Source organism: Trachurus japonicus, chromosome 11 (assembly GCF_045865225.1).
Source record: "Trachurus japonicus isolate A0001 chromosome 11, Traja_1.0".
NCBI lineage: Eukaryota > Metazoa > Chordata > Actinopteri > Carangiformes > Carangidae > Trachurus > Trachurus japonicus.
The window spans coordinates 1,226,919-1,250,269 of NC_140917.1; the positions used below are offsets into that span (position 1 = coordinate 1,226,919).

The 23,351-nt window shown below is 43.9% G+C and overlaps 1 protein-coding gene across 1 annotated transcript; it reads left to right on the forward strand.

Annotated features, from left to right (window-relative positions):
- The first annotated feature begins 33 nt into the window (after positions 1–33).
- LOC146977861 (CD5 antigen-like) lies at positions 34–23,315 on the forward strand. The gene is made up of 8 exons (XM_085790617.1): positions 34–52; positions 1,162–1,476; positions 1,566–1,853; positions 19,306–19,620; positions 19,710–19,991; positions 21,191–21,520; positions 22,302–22,396; positions 22,502–23,315. Exons 1-8 carry the CDS (start codon positions 34–36, stop codon positions 22,619–22,621), a joined length of 1,764 nt encoding a protein of 587 aa, XP_085646743.1. The 3' UTR covers positions 22,622–23,315.
- The last annotated feature ends 36 nt before the right edge of the window (positions 23,316–23,351 follow it).

Consider the following 23,351-nt stretch of genomic DNA (forward strand, 5'->3'; position numbering starts at 1 on the left):
GAGTGTTTATATTCAGCTTCCTCTCCCTTCACCATGGAGATCACCTGTTCAGGTAAGTCCCTCAGTGACATCACCAGTGACAGTCAGGTTTAGTGTCTCCTTCCTTTGTTGTGGTGCAGAAACGTTTAGTGACATGTTATGTTCTTTTTGTATGTGAGTGAATGAAGGTCTGAAAACAAGACATTTAATATTGCAATGTCTTTAGTCAACAAATCTACTTCCATACTTTGATGCCATTCAGCTGATCAACAAGATGTTTCATTAGATGTTTTATTTATATATATATATATATATATATATATATATATATATATATATATATATATATAATAGGGGTTATGCAAATGATTATATAAGTACACAAAATTTTATTTTCATGTTTACTTATTGTTGAGCTACTCCTAAAGAGGAACTAGTCTACAAGTCTGGTCGCTTTTCCCCTCTCCGCCTGGCCAAGTGCATTTTTTTTTTATGAAGCCGGCGAAAAATCGATCCATGGAGCGGTGGATAACGTTATATAACATATATACAATGATACAACGTGTATGTTTGTGTAGTCTTAACTGTCATAAACAAAAAATTGCGGGTTACAGAGCGTTTGCGGCACTGTGCCGTAGAGACGAGAGTGGGACACCGGGGCGGTGGCCAGGTACACTCATGTTGCAAGATTGGTTTTCAGCCATGAGACGCCAGGTGGAAGACAAAGAAACTACATTCTCACTCGTAACAAGTTACAAGTCATGTATTTAACTATCACAATTACTCTGGAGCTTTTTAATAAAGGTACAGTAAAAACGTAGCATAGCCATGGGAACAATCTTGCTTAGGTCTTCTTTAATGAGCCTGTATTCCCTCTGTAGGAGAGATCAGCAATGTTCCTTGTTCCATTCTCCTTTGTGTTTTATTGGGCCTCATTCAATCGGTTTATGTATCCGTGTTATGTCCACATTATAGGGGCTCGCTTGAGGGAGGTCAGAGCCTATATATATATATATATATGGTAGACCCTGAATCGTTGTCGATTTCATTTAGAGGAGTCTGATTCTACTGCCAACCTTGTCATCACCGTGTTGTTTTCTAATATTTCATGATATGAACTCTTTTGATACAAACATCAGCAGTTCATAATCTGTCCTGTCTATGTTGTGTCTCTCTCTGCAGACTCTGTCAGGCTGGTGAATGGGACCAGTGTGTGTTCAGGCAGACTGGAGGTCAAGTCCAACCAGTCTGACCAGTGGTGGTCCTCAGTGTGTGAAGATGACTTTGACCAGCAGGATGCAGAGGTGGTCTGTAGGGAGCTTGGCTGTGGGGCTCCTTCAGTCCTCCAGGGGGCGCTCTATGGAGCAGTGGAGGCTCCAATGTGGACCAAAGAATTCCAGTGTGGAGGCCATGAGTCAGCTCTCCTGGACTGTAGAAGCTCAGGCTCAACTAGAACCAGCTGCTCACCTGGCAAAGCTGTTGGACTCACCTGCTCAGGTACAAGTGGAGCTACAGGTTGGATTTGCTTCATTTCTGTTTTAATTAAACTCACTTCTTTTACTCTTCACTCTCTTCTCTGTGTTCAGAGCCTGTCAGGTTGGTGGGAGGAGCCAGTCGCTGTGCAGGTGAACTGCAGCTGAAACGAGGAGAGTGGAGACCAGTGGGCAGCATCTACTGGAACCTGAAGGCAGCATCTGTAGCCTGTAGAGATCTGGACTGTGGCTCTGCTGTTTCAATAAGAGGAAGAGAGGAGTCCTCAGTGAGGGATGTGTGGGGGATCGACACTCACTGTGTTCAGTCTAGATCTACCCTGTGGGAGTGTTCATATTCAGGTTCAGATTACTCTCCCTCCACCGTGGAGATCACCTGTTCAGGTAAGTCCTTCAGTGACATCACCAGTGACAGTCAGGTTTAGTGTCTCCTTCCTTTGTTGTGGTGCAGAAACGTTTAGTGACATGTTCTTTTTGTATGTGAGTGAAGTTCTGAAAACAAGTCATTTAATATTGCAATGTCTTTAGTCAACAAACCATTTTTTTTTTTTTTTTTTAGATTTTATTTATTTGCACAATTGACAAAAGAAGAAAAAACAGCATAAAAACAGCAAACCAGTTGTGCAGGTGAGATTAAAGAAACCCAGATGGGTTTATAAGAGAAATCTCACCTCATAAAAACAAAAAATAAGAGACCACAATAATAAACAAAACAAACAAAATATAAAAAGTATAAAATCAGAAAACAAAAGTAATTACAAAAATCACAATATAGAACATAACTAAATTAATGGGTTACATGCTGCTATTCAGACATGCCGCTATTTCGACATTGACTTCTAATTGTCGGAATAGCGGCATTAACATTATTTTTTAAGCGTCCCACTATTCCGACATTTTTTTTTTTCATTGTCGGAGTAGCGGCACTTTACTATTTTTCAAACATTCCGCTTTTCCGACATTGATTGATTACGTTATAGTCAGACGTGTCCTTCTGATTTATTTATTTTTTTTCATCCGAGACTCATACACAAATACATAGGCCTATTAGAGAAGAAAAAACAAACCCTCCAAGTTTAAAAACACACCGGCAGCAGCGGACACTGATCTGCAGGGCTGAGACTGTTGTTATTCTGTCACCTGAGTTTATCCTGCTGCTTTACATTAAGTAAAAGAAGAAAAAAAAGATTGTCTGGAATAAAGGGGCAGATTACATAAGATTATTCTTTTTTCTGCTCCCTTTTGTTGAGATTTGGGAGGTTTTTGCCTGATTTATTGCCCGATGCCATGTATCTCGCTTTCTTTCCCCCTCCCTCCGCCCGTTGTCTTCGTTGTCACTTTGTTGTCGCTCCACAGAGCGCACATGGCTAATTAATATGCACGTGCTGACCATATGGTTGTGTCTAGGCATTCCGGGGACGGAGGTGTGTTCACCACCATTCTTGGATCCAGTTATCAAAGTTGAGGTGCAGAGTTGTGCACGCACAGTTTGATAGATCTGAAAAAGGTGTAAATATTTTGGGCTGTCTTTTCACCGTAGGCCTAAGCAAAACATTTAGTAGCAGCAGTTTTACACTGCTTACTTACAGTTTTGATAAATGAGGCCCCAGGCCCTAAGCCCAGAGCCCAGACGCTCACAGCTGCAGCTCCGCGGCTCATCCGCGGCGCTGTCCGTGGTGCTGAAGGTGACAGGTTAACTTGACAAACAAACTGCAGCATAGTTCTGTTTGTTTATCATATGTGTCAGTTTTGTTTGCTTGATAGTTGAGTTGTTGAGATTAAGAACATCACTCCCTCATCAAACCAGTGATAGACATGCTGAAAAGAAAAGAGAGAGAGAGACGCGCCTGGGTATCGCAGCTGTAAAAAAAAAAAAAAAAAAAAAAAAAGACGTGTCGGAATAGCGGTATCAAAAAGTGTCGGACTACCGGCATGTCTAGATAGAGGGATGTCGTAATAGCGGGATGTCTAAATAGTGACATATCGGAATAGCGGGATGTCTGAATAGCGGGCGGACCCCAAATTAATGTGAGTGTGTATGTGTAACAGCTTGGACGCACTAGACGCGGAACCGAAGCGCAGCGCCCTGGAGCGGAGGGAGTTTCAGTTCGGCGCACATGTTAACAGGTCTGCCTGGCCGCACATCTCGCGCTGTGGAGCGCAGTGCGCGCGCCTGGAGCGCTTCAGTTCGGTTCATTTCTAGCGCCGAGAGCGCCGTCTGTCAAGCTGGACAGACGTGGTCGTACCAGACAGGAAGTCGGGCACAGAAAAGGCGAGAGAATCCGGTCAATTTTCAAAATAAAATAATTAAATGATGATTAACTAAGTTGTTGCTTGTCCATCTATACATATTTGACCGTTGCGTCTGCACATGAGACACACAGACACATGTTTAAAATGACGTGTGTGTGGAAAACCGAGTGAATACGAGTATGAACGACTGCAGTCGATGTCTGACCGGCGCGGAGAGAGGAGAAGTATGCTCCCAGTGCGACCACCCAAGCGCCCGAGAAGCCGCGCGCAGTGCGCGCGCCCAGCTTCCGCGTGCAGTGCGTCCAAGGGGTAAGTGTGTGTGTGCACTTGTGCTCAAAAAATCACTATAGTGGAAGAAGAACAGACAATTGCAGTCAGGTATGAGTTTGGTTCATCAGATATGACCGGAGCCTTTGTTTGAAATTCTGCAGGGAGGTGGATTGAAATACAATTTGAATATGGCTGTTCCAAAGCTGGGCCCCTTTATATCTAACAGAAAATTGACAAAGCTTGGTACGAAACATAGGAAGGTGTAAATCTTTGGCATGTCTAGTATTATATTTATGAACATCACTATTAGTCAGAAAAAAATCTTTACAAGGCATGGAGAATGATACAGGCATATAAACAATTTTATAAATGAAAGTACAAGTTTGATATATGTTTATATTAAAAATTGGTAAGATATTGAGCTGTTTGAAGAGAGGGGCAGAGGGTTCAAAGTGGTTGCTATTGGTAGCAATTCTACAGAACTTTTTTTGTAGAATATAAAGCATGTGTAAATGAGTGGGATAGGTAGCTCCCCAAATTACATTACAATATATGAGGTAAGGATACATTAAGCTATAATAAAGGGTTAATAGGCACTTCTGGTGAACCAAACTTTTAATCTTGCCAATGATACCAACAGATCTGGATATTTTATTACAGATAGACTGAATATGAGTCTTCCAACTTAAGGTTTCATCAATTAAAACTCCAAGAAAGAGTGTAGATGAAACCTGAGAGATAGCGTTATTACCAATGGAGAGACAAGAGTTGGATATACAGTATTTTTTGCTCTTTGAAGAAAATACAATGAAATTAGATTTTTTAAAATTTAAAGATAATTTGTTTGTCTGGAACCATTTGAAGATTTTTTCTAAGTCAGACTTTGCTTTGGCCATCAGTGTGGAGAAATTAGAATGTGAAACAAATAAATTGGTATCATCAGCAAAAAGTACAGGGAACATGGAGGATAACGCTGCAATCAGATCATTGATGTAAATAAGGAATAGGAGTGGTCCTAAAACAGAACCTTGTGGAACCTCACATGTTATAGTCGCCCTATCAGATGTCGATCCATTGATAACATATTGTTGACGATTATGAATATAATTGTACAACCATTTATAAGTGATTCCAGTAAAGCCATAGTGTGACAGTTTTAGTAGTAAAATATTATGATTAACAGTATCAAAAGCTTTGGATAAGTCGAGAAAAACTCCCAAAGCATATTCGTTATTATTTAGCGCAGTGTGAATTTTGTCTACTAGTTGGAGCACAGCTATTTCTGTTGAATAATTTTTCCTAAATCCATACTGGTGTTCATAGAGGATGTTAAACTTCTGCAGATGGATCATCATTCTATTGTAAATCAATTTCTCCAAAATCTTAGAAAAGCATGGAAGGACAGAGATTGGGCGATAGTTGTTGAAAGAACTTTTGTCACCAGATTTAAATACAGGGGTTACTTTAGCAATTTTTAGGTCATTAGGTAACATTCCAGACTCTACAGATTTGACAAATATATAGGTCAAGGGCTTGATAAATGAGGGAATAAATTTTTTGATAACACATGTCCTGACCTCATCATGACCAGCAGCAGAATCATTCATATTGACAACAATGTCCATGATCTCCTTCTCAGTAGGAGGTTCAAAACTCTGGAGAGAGGGATAACAACCCCTCAGCTACTCAGATGGAGACCCGGTTGGAGGTATCCTCTCTGACAGAGCTGACCCAATATTGACAAAATAATGATTAAAAGCACGTGCAATATCAAATGAGTCTGTATAAACTCTATTTTCATCAGTAAACTGAGAGGGGAAAGTGGCTGATGTCTTTTTCCTATGCAGGAGCTGATTGATGACTTTCCATGTTTCTTTAATATTATCTGAAGCCTCATCAAATTTAGTAGTGTAGTATTTTTTCTTTGCAATTCTAATTAAATGATTATATTTATTTCTATATCTCTTATAGTTAGCAGCATTCAAAGGAGATGGATTTGTCATGAATTTTCTGTACATTCTATTCTTTTTTAGTGCAGACTTGTGAAGACCTGGAGTAAACCAGGGTTTGCTGAATGATTTTTCTTTTTTGGTGAGCATACTAATCAGTGGAAAACATTTGTTAAAGACAGAGTTGAATATAGCCATAAATGACTGATAAGCAAGTTCAACATCATCGTGCATATACACATTATCCCATGGGACATCACCAATCAGCTTCCCAAATTTGTCAATATTTCTTTTGTTGAAGACTCGCATCCTTGGCAATTTCTCTATTTTCTGTTGTTTTTCTATAGTGGTTGTAGTAAGATGAAATACTGGAAAATGATCAGATATATCACAGTAAAAGACACCAGACCTCCATATATCACTGAGAGAGTTGGTAAATATGTTATCAATCAGAGTTGCTGATGAGGGAGTTATCCTAGTAGGTTTAGTGATTAGAGGGTATAGGGAATTGGCATAGAGTAAATTCAGAAAATCAGCAGTAAGGGAATGAGACACATTTTTAAAGAGATTAATGTTAAAGTCACCCATGAGGAAGCATACTTTACCTTCACAGTTAATTTTTTCTAGGACACAAGCAAGACTAGAATTAAAATCCCCAATGTTTGTATCAGGAGGCTTGTAGATGCAACCAATGATAACATTTTTACCAGAAAAATCATCACATGAGGGTATTTCAAGAAAAAGGGATTCAACATCATTACAGGTAGAATTCAACATAAGATCATCTCTAAGACTGTAATTAAATTTAATATGTAAATATATAGATACACCTCCACCACTTCTAGTCTTTCTGCAACGATGGAGAGCATGATAATTTGGGATGCTGTAGAAAGATGTGGATTCATAAGTTAACCAAGTTTCTGTAAAAGCTATCACTGAGAACTCATGATTTAATGAAGACAAAAATTGACAGAGTGAGTCATAATTCCTGGAGAGACTACGGATATTTAGATGAAAAGTGGAGAATATTTTTGTTTGGGGCTCAGATAATAAGCCATTAAATCTATTAATATTAAAATAATCACAAGATAAAACTTTTGAATTTAGTGAGTTAAAGAAATTAGAATCAGGATCAAAAGGCTCCATAAATTTTGTATCACTCTGTGGGTTCAGTTCAAAAGGATTAAAGACCATATGATCAAAAGTAATTGTCCTTCTGTAATCAGGATTTATATCAGCCATCAGACCATCATCGTTAACATCATGATAAGGAAACATAGATACGCAGTTTACACAAGTCCAGGAACTCCATTTGTCCATTTCATGTTCACTGACAGGTGTGCATCTCAGGTGGTAACACATTTTACAACAAGAGCACTGGATGATGGAGGAGGAAGTTTGAGTCTGACAGTGATAACAAAGAGAGCTTTGGTGCATTATAGACATAAGAATGAGAGTGTTAATGGGTACAAAAAAATACTGAACAACATGTTGAGGTTAATAAATAAAATGAGAGAGAGAGAGAGAGAGAGAGAGAGAAGGAGAGAGAGGGGGGGGGTTGTGAGTGTATGTGTGTATGCATGTCAGGGCAAGTGTAAGCGTACTCTAGATGTGAATATATGTAAATGTGTATGCATAAAGTACATGGCTTCTAATGCTTTGATGCTGGGGCATTGTTACTTCTTTGACCTGGTGCAGGCTTCTGGGATGGTGGGTGAACAATAAGTTTGTCATACCGTAGGTAGGCAATCTCCCCCCGCTCTCTGGCAGCCCACATGGCCGGGAGGAGTTCTTTTCGCTTCTGTCGGACAGCTTCAGGAAAATCTTCATTAATAAAAATGTTCGTACCTTTCAGGGCTTTGGCTTTGCTGATGACTTCCAGTTTGTCGTTATAACGTAGAAGTTTGACAGTGATAGGCCTAGGCCTGGTGGAGGATGGTGACGGCTTCCCCGATCTGTGGACCCTCTCCAACTCAATCTTGTGTGGGTCAATCTGGAGCTTCTCAGATAGTAGTTTCTTCACTTTGTCCTCAGAATCAGACAGACCATTTTTCGTTAGCTGACTCAATAATGCCATCAATGACAATATTGTTACGCCTTGACTGTCCTTCCAGGTAGTCACTTTTGTCATTGAGTGAGATGAGGCTTTTGCAGACTGTTTCAACATCATTCTTAGTTTCTTTACAGGTATCACACCATGTCTTGCAATAATTTTTGTAGTCCTGAAATTCCTTTTGGGTGAATTCCAGGCTAACCTTGAGGTCTTGGACTTCTTTCAGCAACTCCCCGACTCTTTTGTTTGATGAGTCAATAAAAATTTCAACACATGATCTGAAATTTTTCTCCTGTTGTTCAATGAGTGTTTTATAGAAGTCCTTTTGCTGCTCAAGTAATTCACGCACCTGAGCCATGTAGATGGTCTCCTCTGAGCTGTTGTTGGAGCTTCCTTTAGGCGGCATGGTAAAATAGAATCAGGTGAGGATTGAGTTTGCGAGGCCGGAAGCCTGGCTGATGCAAGCCAAGCAGATATACACCTCAAAAAGAGATCTTCTGGCCAAAATTGATGAAGAATTTTGTGAATCCTTTGCTTAAAGGGGTAGTTCAACATTTTGGCAAATTGGCCCATTGCCATAATCGCTATAGTCATAGCAGTAGGTTCATTACCTTTAATTGTAGGTGTAAGCTATTTTCAGTACGGCGGAGCGCAGCAGCTGGCTGCTCAGAGCTACGCTATGGAGGCTAACGGAATTTCTTGGTTTCCCTCATTAAACTCATCAAATTCAACATCCCAAAACTCCACAGCGCTTTTGTAGACAAGTTGTGACCTGCACAACCACCACGCTATGAGATAATGACGGAACGATACGAAACGGAGCCGTTTTCGAGGTAAATACAGGGTAAATACGGAGACTGCTTGCTGAAAAACTGTCCCTGAACGCAACGCGCATCAGCGGTTTTGTATGAATTTACCTCGAAAACGGCTCCGTTTCGTATCGTTCCGTCATTATCTCATAGCGTGGTGGTTGTGCAGGTCACAACTTGTCTACAAAAGCGCTGTGGAGTTTTGGGATTTTGTATTTGATGAGTTTAATGAGGGAAACCAAGAAATTCCGTTAGCCTCCATAGCGTAGCTCTGAGCAGCCAGCTGCTGCGCTCCGCTGTACTAATAGCTTACACCTACAATTAAAGGTAACGAACCTACTGCTATGACTATAGCAATTATGGCAATGGGCCAATTTGCCAAAATGTTGAACTATCCCTTTAAAGCAGAAGTAAGTGGTCCGGTCGTTTTCGCTAATGCTGCGTTCCAGGCAGGCTTTTGAAATCGTAAATTACAGCTTCAAGTCACAACTTACGACTTTGTAGCGTTCCAGGCAACCCACTCGTGTTTTTCCGACCTGTTTTACCGGTGAAAGTCACTATAACGGCCACTCGTAACTTCTGACCGGTGAACTCGTACCAGATCGAACTGGTACCACTTCACGGTCGGAAAAATACGAGTTTCCTTGAACGCACCATAACAGTCCTTGTCGCTACGTCACCACATTCACGGCGTTCCTTGGCTGCACACACAGCCCTGCATGCCGTTCTCTCTCCTCATTGGATAAAAACTGTAGGATACGATAAATGTTTTCTCTTGGGCTCAGAGCAGAGCAGAGGGACTGAGAGACCCGTATTTCAGTCCAAACACTCTATGTAAGTGATTGCTGTCGGAAGATATAACTATTTAAGACTTATATTAACACAAATATATCACTTACTTCTGCTTTAACTTGCTTAAAAGAATATATAAGCCAGAAAAAAAAGTAGGATTCAAAAGATATTTAGTGGATAGTGTCCAGTGGTGTGAGCATGCAATCTCACTGCATCATGACATCATGACAGGAAACAGGAAACAGGAAACAGAAAAACAATCAACTTCCATACTTTGATGCCATTCAAATGGCTGATCAATAAGATGTTTCATAAGATGTTTTATATATATATATATATTAGGGATGCAACGGTTCTCGGTAAAATACCGAACCGTTCGGTACGGCCTGCACGGTGCAATACGCTCTTGGACCGCGGTATTTCAGATTCAGCTGCATCAGCTCTCACTGCTTTACAGGCAGCTGTGCCGTGTATGTGTGTGCCTGGCCGTTTAAGGCGAAAGCCCGCCCCCGCGAGTTGATGTCCAATCACTGTTGAGCCTCCATACACTCACAGTGACTCCCTGAAAGTGCAGCAGCTCACACACACACAGGCGGCAGCATGAGCGGTCGCTGATCGCGTTCGTGGGGGAAATTAATTAGTTATTAGCGCGATTTAGCACATTTAGCTTTTATTAGAGTTCCAGCAGGACTCTGTCCACGCACACTGCACGTGTGTGGTCGCATATCCGCGTGCTCGCGTGCGATAGAAAGACGATATCGAGCAGGAGGAGTTGACTGACAGAGTTTTCTGTTTCAGAGAGCAGGATCAGCGTAATGCTGAGTCAGTCGCTACGGCAACATGTGCTGTGAAGCAAACCTGCTCCCTGACAGGCTGATGATGGCTTCTTGTGCTCACGGTGAACGCGCCTCCCTCAGGCTCAACGTACTCTGGGTTGATTGAACTATTTCTGATCAGCTGTTCTGTTTTCCAGCTCAGGCTCAATCAACCCTGAGCTCGGGATTTGACTCAAGAGTTTGTTGAGCCTGCTTCCTGAAACGGACCCCAGGTGTGTGTGTGTGTGTGTGTGAGAGAGAGAGAGAGAGAGAGAGAGAGAGAGAGGGGAGCTCTACAAGGAAATACTATAAATAGTAGTAGCCTAATATTAGAAATAATATAAATTTTAAACATTATTTTGGGAGAAAAAAAAAGTTCTCTGCACAAAACACATTCCGAAACCGTACCGAGAACCGTGGCCAAAAACCGAGGTACGTATCGTACTGTGGGCTACCTGTACCGTTGCACCCCTAATATATATATATGGGTTATGCAAACGATGATATAATTACACAAAATTTTATTTCCATGTTTACACACCTGGTGATTGTGAGCTAATCCTAACTCCGCCATGGAGTGGTGGATAACGTTATATAACATATATAGTAGGGATGGGAACAACACAGGATTTGGAAAATCGATAGTCGAGGCCCATGTGTCGACTTTTTGGAGAAGGGTCTGGCTGCGGACAGGGGCGTTCCCGTCATGACACGGGAACGCCTATGGGCGTTCCTGGCTGGTAGCCTTTCATGTGACGTACTTCCGGTTGAAGTAGCATTCTAGCGAGCGGCTAGCTGCTGCTAAACTCTGTAAATATATAACTTTAGCAACATTTGAAACATTTTCAGGCGAGAAAGTGGTCGTTTAGATCCCCACTGTGTTGAAAATCTGACAAAATACCCGCTGTTTACAAATTTGTTCCGACGAAGTCGGCGTTCTCTGGCGCTAGTAAAACTAGCCGTAGTGAGCAACGCACTTCCGGTTATTTTCACAAAATAAAATACCCGTTGCCTTTTATCGCTTAGGTGCTTTTACTTTGTAAACAGGAAATGAACCTACCCTCGCTGTAGCTAGCTTGGAGCTGCCGTTTTGACTGCTCTCTCGTCCCGTTACCGGCATTTAGTAATCGTTCAATATGCCACCGGAGAGTCTTGCCAGCTCTGAGACAGGCCTGGCTCGTTTTAAAGTATTTATTTATTTATGTAAATGTGGTGTTTTCTGTGCATAGACTGACCCCAAGGCAGCACTGCTACTGTCCAACCATGGTTTTTTATTCAAACAAACTTCTGCTACTGCCACAGTTGTTAGATTTCATCAAAGAGACCAACATTGATCGGGTCGGGAACGCCGCCATTTCGCGTTCAAGCACAGGTAGACCACGAGGTAGACTCTCCTATCCGAACGTCTCTGTCCTGTCTCCCGGAGAAAACGTAATGGTCCCGCCAGTAAGTTGATTATTGCTCATTTTTACATCATTTACTGGAAAGTATTCTCATTTTTGTGACTTACGTAACTGTTGTGTTGTTATTGTATCCAAATTCGATATAGCGACAAGCATTGCTCATTAGCAGCTAGCCTAATCCTTATCTCGTCCATAAGCAACGCGGCTATGTTAGCCTATCCACCTTATTTTTCACGGATTCATGGAGGTCTGCACTCATAATTGCGATCAAAATAATAAAAAACCATTTAACAATGTCAATTGTTGTTGCTCCATTTATTTAAATTTAAAGGTTGAATATGTAGAGTATTTATTGAAAGCTATATTTAACAATAATAATAATAATACATCCACGGTGCGTTTTGAGGTGTAACGTTACAGAATGAAAGTATTGCTTCTCCATAATTTTTTTTTTTTAGTCTGAATTAATATTTACATGCACTTCAGTACCCCGATTTTAATTGTGTTTTGTATGTACCCCGATTTTTGATCAAATTCGGGGTATGGGTGTTTACATGAACTTAGAGAAACCCGGTTATTCAGTTTCCTTGTATACATGATAAGTATCCCGGTTTCTGATTACGTGCGTATGTGTTTCATGTTTACAACCGGAAGCGCAACTTCTAGGAAATATGTAGGTCATAAAATTTACAAATTAAAAATGCTGCCAGGTTATACAACTTATAAGAAAGGGAAATTCAAAGCAGACTTATCGGTTCATTGTAAAATATGCATTTATTGATATAAAACTGGTGATATGTACACACGTTAGGCTGCAGAGCCTCCAGGTAGCGCTGCTCTGTCCATTAAACGCTTGAAGTATGGTGGTGTCCACGTTGCTTTATTATGGAGTCCGTTACCATGGCTTTTTTAGAACATTGTGGTGATAGGTAACAGTCTTCTACAAGTAGATTATTTATAGACCGAATCGTCAAGTTGTTTACATTCTATGTCCGGGAAGAAAACCTGCACGTAATTTGAATGAGAGTTTAGCTATATAAATCATATTTTTCACGCCCTATCACTGTTTAGACAAATCGAATCATTGAAGAAACATTACACTTTGTGTTTGTGTTAGAAGGATGAAACTAAATTGAAACTGACCAATGTTTTTCATATGTCTATAATATACAGCTACATCTGTCAGTTTTGTCGAGTGGCCACAAGCTCCAAGCAACAAGAGGAAGTCAAGAGGATGGATGCCAATTTTTTCGCTGCCCCTTTTGCCCACTTTATAAGGGTGATTTTGCTAAAGTGGAGACCCATTTACAATCACACCTAAAAACAGTGGTACAGCATGGAGGTATGTTTACTGCTTGCTCATACATTGCTGTCATAACCATTGTTGTTATCACACGGAGGTCAAGAAAGCATGTGTTTGGACCAGATATTAAAGCCTGGTTTGTTTTTTGTCTTCTTTCAGATCTAGTAATGTATACATGCAGACTGGGATGTAAAAAAGAGCCCCACTACCACTGCTGTGCTTGTGGTCTGCTGTTTACAAGGCGAAGCAAACTGCTCACACACCTCAGCACCTGCCACCCTCAGCCAGCACCAGGTCAACCTCCTCCTCTTCCTCCATCGCCTGTAGGAGGACCACTGCAGCCAGCACCAGGTCAACCTCCTCCTCTTCCTCCGTCGCCTGTAGGAGGACCACTGCAGCCAGCACCAGGTCAACCTCCTCCTCTTCCTCCATCGCCTTCAGGAGGACCACTGCAGCCAGCACCAGGTCAACCTCCTCCTCTTCCTCCATCGCCTGTAGGAGGACCACTGCAGCCAGCACCAGGTCAACCTCCTCCTCTTCCTCCATCGCCTGTAGGAGGACCACTGCAGCCAGCACCAGGTCAACCTCCTCCTCTTCCTCCGTCGCCTTCAGGAGGACCACTGCAGCCAGCACCAGGTCAACCTCCTCCTCTTCCTCCGTCGCCTTCAGGAGGACCACTGCAGCCAGCACCAGGTCAACCTCCTCCTCTTCCTCCGTCGCCTTCAGGAGGACCACTGCAGCCAGCACCAGGTCAACCTCCTCCTCTTCCTCCATCGCCTTCAGGAGGACCACTGCAGCCAGCACCAGGTCAACCTCCTCCTCTTCCTCCATCGCCTGTAGGAGGACCACTGCAGCCAGCACCAGGTCAACCTCCTCCTCTTCCTCCGTCGCCTGTAGGAGGACCACTGCAGCCAGCACCAGGTCAACCTCCTCCTCTTCCTCCGTCGCCTTCAGGAGGACCACTGCAGCCAGCACCAGGTCAACCTCCTCCTCTTCCTCCGTCGCCTGTAGGAGGACCACTGCAGCCAGCACCAGGTCAACCTCCTCCTCTTCCTCCGTCGCCTGTAGGAGGACCACTGCAGCCAGCACCAGGTCAACCTCCTCCTCTTCCTCCGTCGCCTGTAGGAGGACCACTGCAGCCAGCACCAGGTCAACCTCCTCCTCTTCCTCCGTCGCCTGTAGGAGGACCACTGCAGCCAGCACCAGGTCAACCTCCTCCTCTTCCTCCGTCGCCTTCAGGAGGACCACTGCAGCCAGCACCAGGTCAACCTCCTCCTCTTCCTCCATCGCCTTCAGGAGGACCACTGCAGCCAGCACCAGGTCAACCTCCTCCTCTTCCTCCGTCGCCTTCAGGAGGACCACTGCAGCCAGCACCAGGTCAACCTCCTCCTCTTCCTCCGTCGCCTGTAGGAGGACCACTGCAGCCAGCACCAGGTCAACCTCCTCCTCTTCCTCCGTCGCCTGTAGGAGGACCACTGCAGCCAGCACCAGGTCAACCTCCTCCTCTTCCTCCGTCGCCTGTAGGAGGACCACTGCAGCCAGCACCAGGTCAACCTCCTCCTCTTCCTCCGTCGCCTGCAGGAGGACCACTGCAGCCAGCACCAGGTCAACCTCCTCCTCTTCCTCCATCGCCTTCAGGAGGACCACTGCAGCCAGCACCAGGTCAACCTCCTCCTCTTCCTCCGTCGCCTGTAGGAGGACCACTGCAGCCAGCACCAGGTCAACCTCCTCCTCTTCCTCCGTCGCCTGCAGGAGGACCACTGCAGCCAGCACCAGGTCAACCTCCTCCTCTTCCTCCATCGCCTTCAGGAGGACCACTGCAGCCAGCACCAGGTCAACCTCCTCCTCTTCCTCCATCGCCTTCAGGAGGACCACTGCAGCCAGCACCAGGTCAACCTCCTCCTCTTCCTCCGTCGCCTTCAGGAGGACCACTGCAGCCAGCACCAGGTCAACCTCCTCCTCTTCCTCCATCGCCTTCAGGAGGACCACTGCAGCCAGCACCAGGTCAACCTCCTCCTCTTCCTCCATCGCCTTCAGGAGGACCACTGCAGCCAGCACCAGGTCAACCTCCTCCTCTTCCTCCATCGCCTTCAGGAGGACCACTGCAGCCAGCACCAGGTCAACCTCCTCCTCTTCCTCCATCGCCTTCAGGAGGACCACTGCAGCCAGCACCAGGTCAACCTCCTCCTCTTCCTCCATCGCCTTCAGGAGGACCACTGCAGCCAGCACCAGGTCAACCTCCTCCTCTTCCTCCGTCGCCTGCAGGAGGACCACTGCAGCCAGCACCAGGTCAACCTCCTCCTCTTCCTCCGTCGCCTGCAGGAGGACCACTGCAGCCAGCACCAGGTCAACCTCCCCCTCTTCCTCCGTCGCCTGTAGGAGGACCACTGCAGCCAGCACCAGGTCAACCTCCTCCTCTTCCTCCATCGCCTGTAGGAGGACCACTGCAGCCAGCACCAGGTCAACCTCCTCCTCTTCCTCCATCGCCTGTAGGAGGACCACTGCAGCCAGCACCAGGTCAACCTCCTCCTCTTCCTCCATCGCCTGTAGGAGGACCACTGCAGCCAGCACCAGGTCAACCTCCTCCTCTTCCTCCATCGCCTTCAGGAGGACCACTGCAGCCAGCACCAGGTCAACCTCCTCCTCTTCCTCCGTCGCCTGTAGGAGGACCACTGCAGCCAGCACCAGGTCAACCTCCTCCTCTTCCTCCATCGCCTGTAGGAGGACCACTGCAGCCAGCACCAGGTCAACCTCCTCCTCTTCCTCCGTCGCCTGTAGGAGGACCACTGCAGCCAGCACCAGGTCAACCTCCTCCTCTTCCTCCATCGCCTTCAGGAGGACCACTGTACACTTTGCATGCCCCAATAGAGGACGAGTTTCAGCCACTAAAATCTGTTGGTAAACGCTCAAGAGTTAGGAAGGTGAAGTGCACAAAGTGCCCGGTTGTAATGAATAAAAAAAATATGAAGCTACATATGAGACGACGCCACCCAACAACAGTCCAGGACATTACAGCCACCCGTCATCTGCCATGCCAGCTTCTTGATGTTGAAAGGGGCATCTTCGCTGTCGTAAAATCCTTTAGCAGCAATAGTGCCCCCATTCATGTGCAGAAGCTGACATCGGGGCCCAACCATCAGGTACGGTGCGAGTTGGATATCTGTGTGCGCAACACAGAGGTAATGCACAGAAGTGGCTTTGTATCATTTGATTGCATCCATCTGCAGTCCCTGCAGTACTGCCCACCATCCCTCAGCAATCTGCAGCCTGAATTAAGGGAGGATGTGCTGAATATAGATCCTCCATCGGGTTGACCACAAGCACCACAAGTCAGAGACATCCCAGCGAGAGCCGATCACAGCCCCCAGCACAGATGGCTGAGGAAACACTGGAGACATGAAATAAAACATAAAACCACTGTAGTTGGGAAATATTTAAACAAAACTACACAGACTAAGAGCATAAAAATGTATAAAATAAAGTAAAAAGAAAAATAAAATAAAAGGACTACTATTAAAAATAGCTAAAAATGAACTCAAAAGAAAATGAGGATAAAAATTGGCTAAAATATCATTTGACTATAAAACTAAGACGTTAGTTAAAAGCTAAATTAAAGAGGTGGGTCTTGAGTCTGCTTTTAAAAATATTAACATAACCCATTCTCTGTGGACCTCAGGTCTTCCGGCAGTGTTAGTGTTTTCAGTTTCTGTAAAGTGAATTTAGTTGAAGTGACAATGAGGAGTTTTGGAAAAGCACACACCATGACATTCTTTGACCGGCACAAGACAGACTCATGTTTTCATTTTCCAGTGGATGTTCTTAGTGGTGACCTTTCAGCAGCGAGCTTACCAGCTCCATGTAAATGATATGAACAGCAAATTCAGAGCTTTCAGAACACTTCAGTTTGTTAATGGGTGTGATTATTGATGAATGAAAAAATATGAACTCTTGGAATACTGTCAAAAAATACTTTTGAATGAAATAAATGATGTTGTGTTTTCAAAACGTGGAGAAATAAACTCTTGAAATGAAATACTGTTTTAAAACAACTTTATTTTCAGTAAGTTACTTATACTGTACAGCTGTTACTGTTGTAACGAATGTGAGCTGGAAAGACTGAAATGCCAACCTGGGAGGAAAGGAAGGTAAATGGAGGTAAGATAGTTGAACAGATGGGTCAAAAGGAAGGATGAAGGAAAGGAAAGAAAAACATGGAGGAGGATCAAAAGAGGACAGAACGAGTAGCCTAGTCAAGACGAAGGGAACAGATTCGGTCAATTTAATCCATTAGGTTAAATCAAGTTAAAAAAAAATCTCGATCGTAATCAAACTGACTATGTAAATCAAACGAAAGATTAAATTAAAATTAACGTTCTTTATCTTGCTTAGCTTACTAATGGTAGCTCTACGCTACCTGTCGTATAAACTGACTAGCGGATGTGGCTATGTTAACCCAGCTATTAACCCCCGGATGTTGACAAGCACGGGTAGACGAAGAAGAAGGGGAGAGGGGGGGGGGCGTTCCTGGCTGCGAAGGGGGCGTTCCTGGCCTCGACAACGGGGCGACAGTAACGCCCATTTGTGTCCGCAGCCGGACGATATTGACTTTTTGTCGAATTGTCGGCCCTTTTTTTTTTAACAGCAGCAGCAGATATGCGGACGGGGGGGGGCTACACGTGCTTTTGTTGTGGTTTGTTAACGCTGCTGTCGGCACGAGCGGACGAGGCAGCACGCATTCGGTTTCTTTCTTCTTTTTTTTTCTTCCGTGCATGTCCGCGGTCCTCTACGAAGAATGCAACCATTGCATCCACATGTTTTGCCGATGGTTTTGCCCTTTTTGCGGAGCCGGACTCGTCATCAACAGCACCATCACCTAGACTGCAGGGAGCCTGGACAGCTGATCTCTTCACTCTGTCGCCTGTCAGCATGCGCGCACGCTCCCGTCACATGTGAAGCAGAATGAGGGTCAAGTAGCTATCCCATTTAGAAAAAGTGGATTTGTTTTATTTAAAATATTTTATTTCATTAGGGGAAAAGTGGCAATTTCTGCTGTTTATTTGAATAGGAAATATTGAAAGACAAAAGGCAATTTACACATGGAAATCCCACAAGCCGCGCCCCCTCGACATTTCGACACTCCATTTTTTTTGTCGAGGGGAGCATGTGTCGATTTTTTGTCGATTTGTCGACAAAAAGTCCCATCCCTAATATATAGGCCTACAATGTTATGACGTGTATGCTTGTGTAGTCTTACTGTCATAAACCAAAGATTGCGGGTTACAGAGCGTTTGCATCGCGGTGCCGCAGAGATGAGAGCGGGACACCGGGGCGGTGGCCAGGTACACTGATGTTGCAAGGTTGGTTTTCAGCCATGAGACACCAGGTGGAAGGCAAAGAAACTACATTCTCACTCGTAACAAGTTACAGGTCATGTATCACAATTACTCCGGAGCTTTTTAATCAAGGTAAAAATGTAGCATAGCCATGGTAAAAATCTTGCTTAGGTCTTCTTTAATGAGCCTGTATTCCCTGCGTTCCTTTTTGGGGTAACCCCGTTTCTATCAAGGCCCTTGTCCCAACAAAACTCTCCCTCTCATCAATGTGCTCTGTGGGAGAGATCAGCAATGTTCCTTGTTCCATTCTCCTTTGTGTTTAATTGGGCCTCGTTTAATGGATTAACACGCATATTATATTGTGTATCCATGTTATGTCCACATTTTAGGGTCTCACTTGAGGGAGGTCAGAGCCGATCATTTACTGTTTTGTTTAATCTTTGTTATGTGTATATGAGGTGCCGTTTGTAAAGCTGCTCATGCTGAAAATAACAGCAACATTTTGTCACATTTAGCTTCAAACCGTGTTTAAAAAAGTGGTGTGAATTTTTGGAAGTCACTTTTTATATACACATACTGTGTATACATACAGTATACTGTATACAGTGTTTATAGGATAGACCCTGAATTGTCGATTTGTTGAGTCTGATTCTGCCAACCTTGTTGTCAAATCGTCGCACAATATGCGTATGAAAAAAGATACCATTCTGACTATATGGGGGTGGTCACTGCTGCTGAACATCTGATTCTATATAGAATTTCTTTGTTTTCTAATATTTCATGATATATGAACTCTTTTGATACAAACATCAGCAGTGCATAATCTGTCCTGTCTATGTTGTGTCTCTCTCTGCAGACTCTGTCAGGCTGGTGAATGGGACCAGTGCGTGTTCAGGCAGACTGGAGGTCAAGTCCAACCAGTCTGACCAGTGGTGGTCCTCAGTGTGTGAAGATGACTTTGACCAGCAGGATGCAGAGGTGGTCTGTAGGGAGCTTGGCTGTGGGGCTCCTTCAGTCCTCCAGGGGGCGCTCTATGGAGCAGTGGAGGCTCCAATGTGGACCAAAGAGTTCCAGTGTGGAGGCAACGAGTCAGCTCTCCTGGACTGTAGAAGCTCAGGCTCAACTAGAACCAGCTGCTCACCTGGCAAAGCTGTTGGACTCACCTGCTCAGGTACAAGTGGAGCTACAGGTTGGATTTGCTTCATTTCTGTTTTAATTAAACTCACTTCTTTTACTCTTCACTCTCTTCTCTGTGTTCAGAGCCTGTCAGGTTGGTGGGAGGAGCCAGTCGCTGTGCAGGTGAACTGCAGATGAAACAAGGAGAGTGGAGACCAGTGGACAGCAGCTACTGGAACCTGAAGGCAGCATCTGTAGCCTGTAGAGAGCTGGACTGTGGCTCTGCTGTTTCAATAAGAAGAAGAGAGGAGTCCACAGAGAGGTCTGTGTGGGAGATCGACACTGGCTGTGTTGAGTATGGATCAACCCTGAGGGAGTGTTCAGATTCAGCTTCCTCTTCCTCCACTGTGGAGATCACCTGTTCAGGTAAGTCCTTCAGTTAGTAATATTTCCGTATACTACAGTGACAGTCGGTCGTCTCCACTGAACCTAAGTTGTAGAACAACTTTATCATAAATTGGTCCATCCAATTAATGCAGCATCACTGGACTGAACAGACACATAGTCTCTCCACCAGAAGCATCATATTACATCTTATTTAGATTTTCCTGTCTGACCATAAATCATACTCATCGGTGAACCACGATGCTCTCTGGATGTTTTTTGGCTGTGTGTCTGACACGCTGCTCACTCCAAAGGAAGAACGGGATTGGAGCCATGAGAAACCCATTCTGAGGATTATTTACCACAGCCAGACACGTTGGCTGCAGCTTCAATCAACACGGTCTACATTTAATTAAATCTAAATAAAAATACAACAGAGGGAAATTTGGTGCGACTAGCTTGTTTTTTCGTGCACCTCATTTGTATTTGTTTTCGTATTAATTTATTGATTGATAGATACTTTATTGATCCCATTGATGGGAAATTACAGTAATAAAAATTAATAATTAATTATAACTGCACCGGGAGTTCAGTTTACTGTTGATTTATAATAGAATAATTAAGATAGAGCAGCAACAATTAATCAAACAAACAATACTTAATTATAAAATTAATCGTCAACTATTTTGATATTCGAATAATCGGTTTGTCGTTTTTTTAAGAATAAAAAGTCAAATTTTTCAGATTTCAGCTTCTTAAATGTGAATATTTCTGGTTTCTTTGTTTCTTTACGACAACAAACTGAGCATCTCTTTGGTTTGTGGACACGTCATCTTGAGGTTTGGGAAATACTGATTTTTATTTTTCAAAAATGTTTAACATTTTATTGAAAAAAACAACTAATCGTTAATCGTTTAAATAATCGACACATTAACTGATGATGAAAATAATTGTTAGCTGCAGCCCTAAATTAAGATCAATATTGTCTTGTTAGGTGCGTCATTTAGCTCGGTGCTGCATGTGCAGTGGCTACAGTCCTCACTGCAGCCAGCCCCGTATTGAATCCCGACTCGGGCGGCCCTTTGCTGCATGTCATTCCCCCTCTCTCTGCCTCCCCATTTCCTGTCTCTCTACACTATTGATTAAAGGCAAAAGCCCCCCAAAATATACATATTGTCTTGTTATCTCTTCAGTGAAGATTAGAGTACTTTTAGAAACTGATTTCATCTCTCTGTTTACAGACCTGCTGGTCCAGCCAATCATCTCTGTGTCCTCCATGTACGGGGTCTCCCAGGCCCAGCAGCAGGGTTATTCAGGAGTGTTGATGGGCTCCAACTTCACCATCAGCTGCTCCATCCAGCCACAGTACCCAGGAGGCTCCTTCCAGCTCACCTTCACCTCCTCCAACACAACGGACAACTACACCCAGCCAGCTGTCAATCACTCCGCCTCCTTCCTGTTTCCTGCTGCAGAGCCCGCCCACCAAGGAAACTACAGCTGTGTTTATCACCTCTACGTTTTCTCTCACAACTTCTCCTCTGAGAGCCGTCGACTGTCCCTCACCGTCTCAGGTGAGTTGAAGCACATTTCACCTGTCTGTGCTTATTCTCTAAGAACTGACATGTTGAGGTCACTTCAGACACATCACAGAGGTCCGATTAAAGGACAATTCCAGTCAAATTCAACCTTGTTCTACAGTTTTCTAATACTTTAGGTCTAAAAGAATGAATCTGAAGATTTTCTTTTTTTTTTTTAAAGTATATTTTTTGGCTTTTTTCATGCCTTTATTAGATAGGACATTTGAGAGTGTGACAGGAAATGGGAGGCAGAGATGGGGGGGAATGACATGCAGGACAGGGCCGTCCGAAGCGGGACTCGAACCGGGGCCGCCTGCAGCGAGGACTTCAGCCTCAACACATGGGGCGGGTGCTCTACCAACTGAGCTAAACACCGCCCCTGAAGATTTTCTTTTTAATGTCTCAGACTGTTATGCAGTAGTTCTGTATAGTACTGTTTACATCCAACAAGACTTTGTATTGCAGCTCTTTTTACTGAAATGTTGGCTTTCTTGGAGTAAACAAATCCCTGTGCATGTTTGAACAGCCATCTGACGCTGTCTGTGGAAAAAAATTGTGGTTTTGTGGGATGTAAACAGCCCAAACAGCGTAAGATCGGTCTGCTCCCATTCATCATTGCTGCAAAACAGGAGCAATTCAAAAGAAAATCTTCCGATATATTCTATTAGACCTAAAATATTAGTAAATTGTAGCACCAGGTTGGATTTGCCAGGTTAATGAAGCTGTTGTACTCATGTCATGTGATGTAACGTGATGACTGAATGTGTCTCATCAGATCCATCAGATCCAACGGGTCGTATCATCGGACTGGTCGTCCTGACTCTTGGTCTGCTGCTGCTGCTCATCACCGTCATCTGTCTCATCCTTAAGGTACCAGACTCTCCTTTGTTGACCTGAGCTCTGTCTGACATGAAGCTCTCAGCTCCTGTGTGTTGAACTGAAGTCTCTTGTCTGTGTGCTGCCACATCTCTCCAGGCCACCAGGGGGCAGAAGCCGGGCCAACAGGAGGCCAAAGAGCTGCAGTCTTTCAACCTGGGTTTTTCCACAGCCGAGGGAGGGCCAGCTGAAGAAGAAGGAGTCCAGGCTGCAGAGTAGCAACTTGTCTGACATGGACTCGTCGGCTGCCACACACCTGTCCATCAGCTCAGTCAACGATGCAGCATCGTCCCTCAGATGTTCCCTTTAGAGTGTCACTGAGATCCTGCGGGAGGAAATCATCTGTGGTTTCATCTCTCCTCTCAGTCTCATGTGATCAACAGGTTTTTGCAACACGTATTTTTTGGTTTAGAGACTGAAAGTACAGTGACGATGCTTTCAAAGGCAAAGAGCAAACACCTGGATTTTGGATCATCGTCTTCAGGACTGTTGGGACTTTCTGAATCTGAGAATGAACAGCAGAGAGGAAATCTGTATGAACCGTCTGTCACATACAAGTCACCTGATGATTCCTGACTATATGTAAATAGTTTATTTAGCCATTAATAACAGCTACCCCGTTGCTTCATGCTTCACTGTCTATAAATATATATATATAAGAAAATATAAACATTAGTGTGTCAAAGTTAACATGTTAATTTTTTGCAAATATTTCAAACATTTAACACATTTTTAACAATTAAAGGGATACTTCGCCCAAAATAAATAACTCACCAATTTTCTACTCACCGTCATGCCAACGAAGGGTTTGGAGAACTTTCATCGTCATCAAAATGCTTTAGGAGTTGCAGGGGGGGTCCGGCTGGTGACGGGTTTTCATATAATGGCGGCGGATAGAGTTCACTTTAGAATGGTCCAAACACACACTATGAAACATCCAGATACCTCC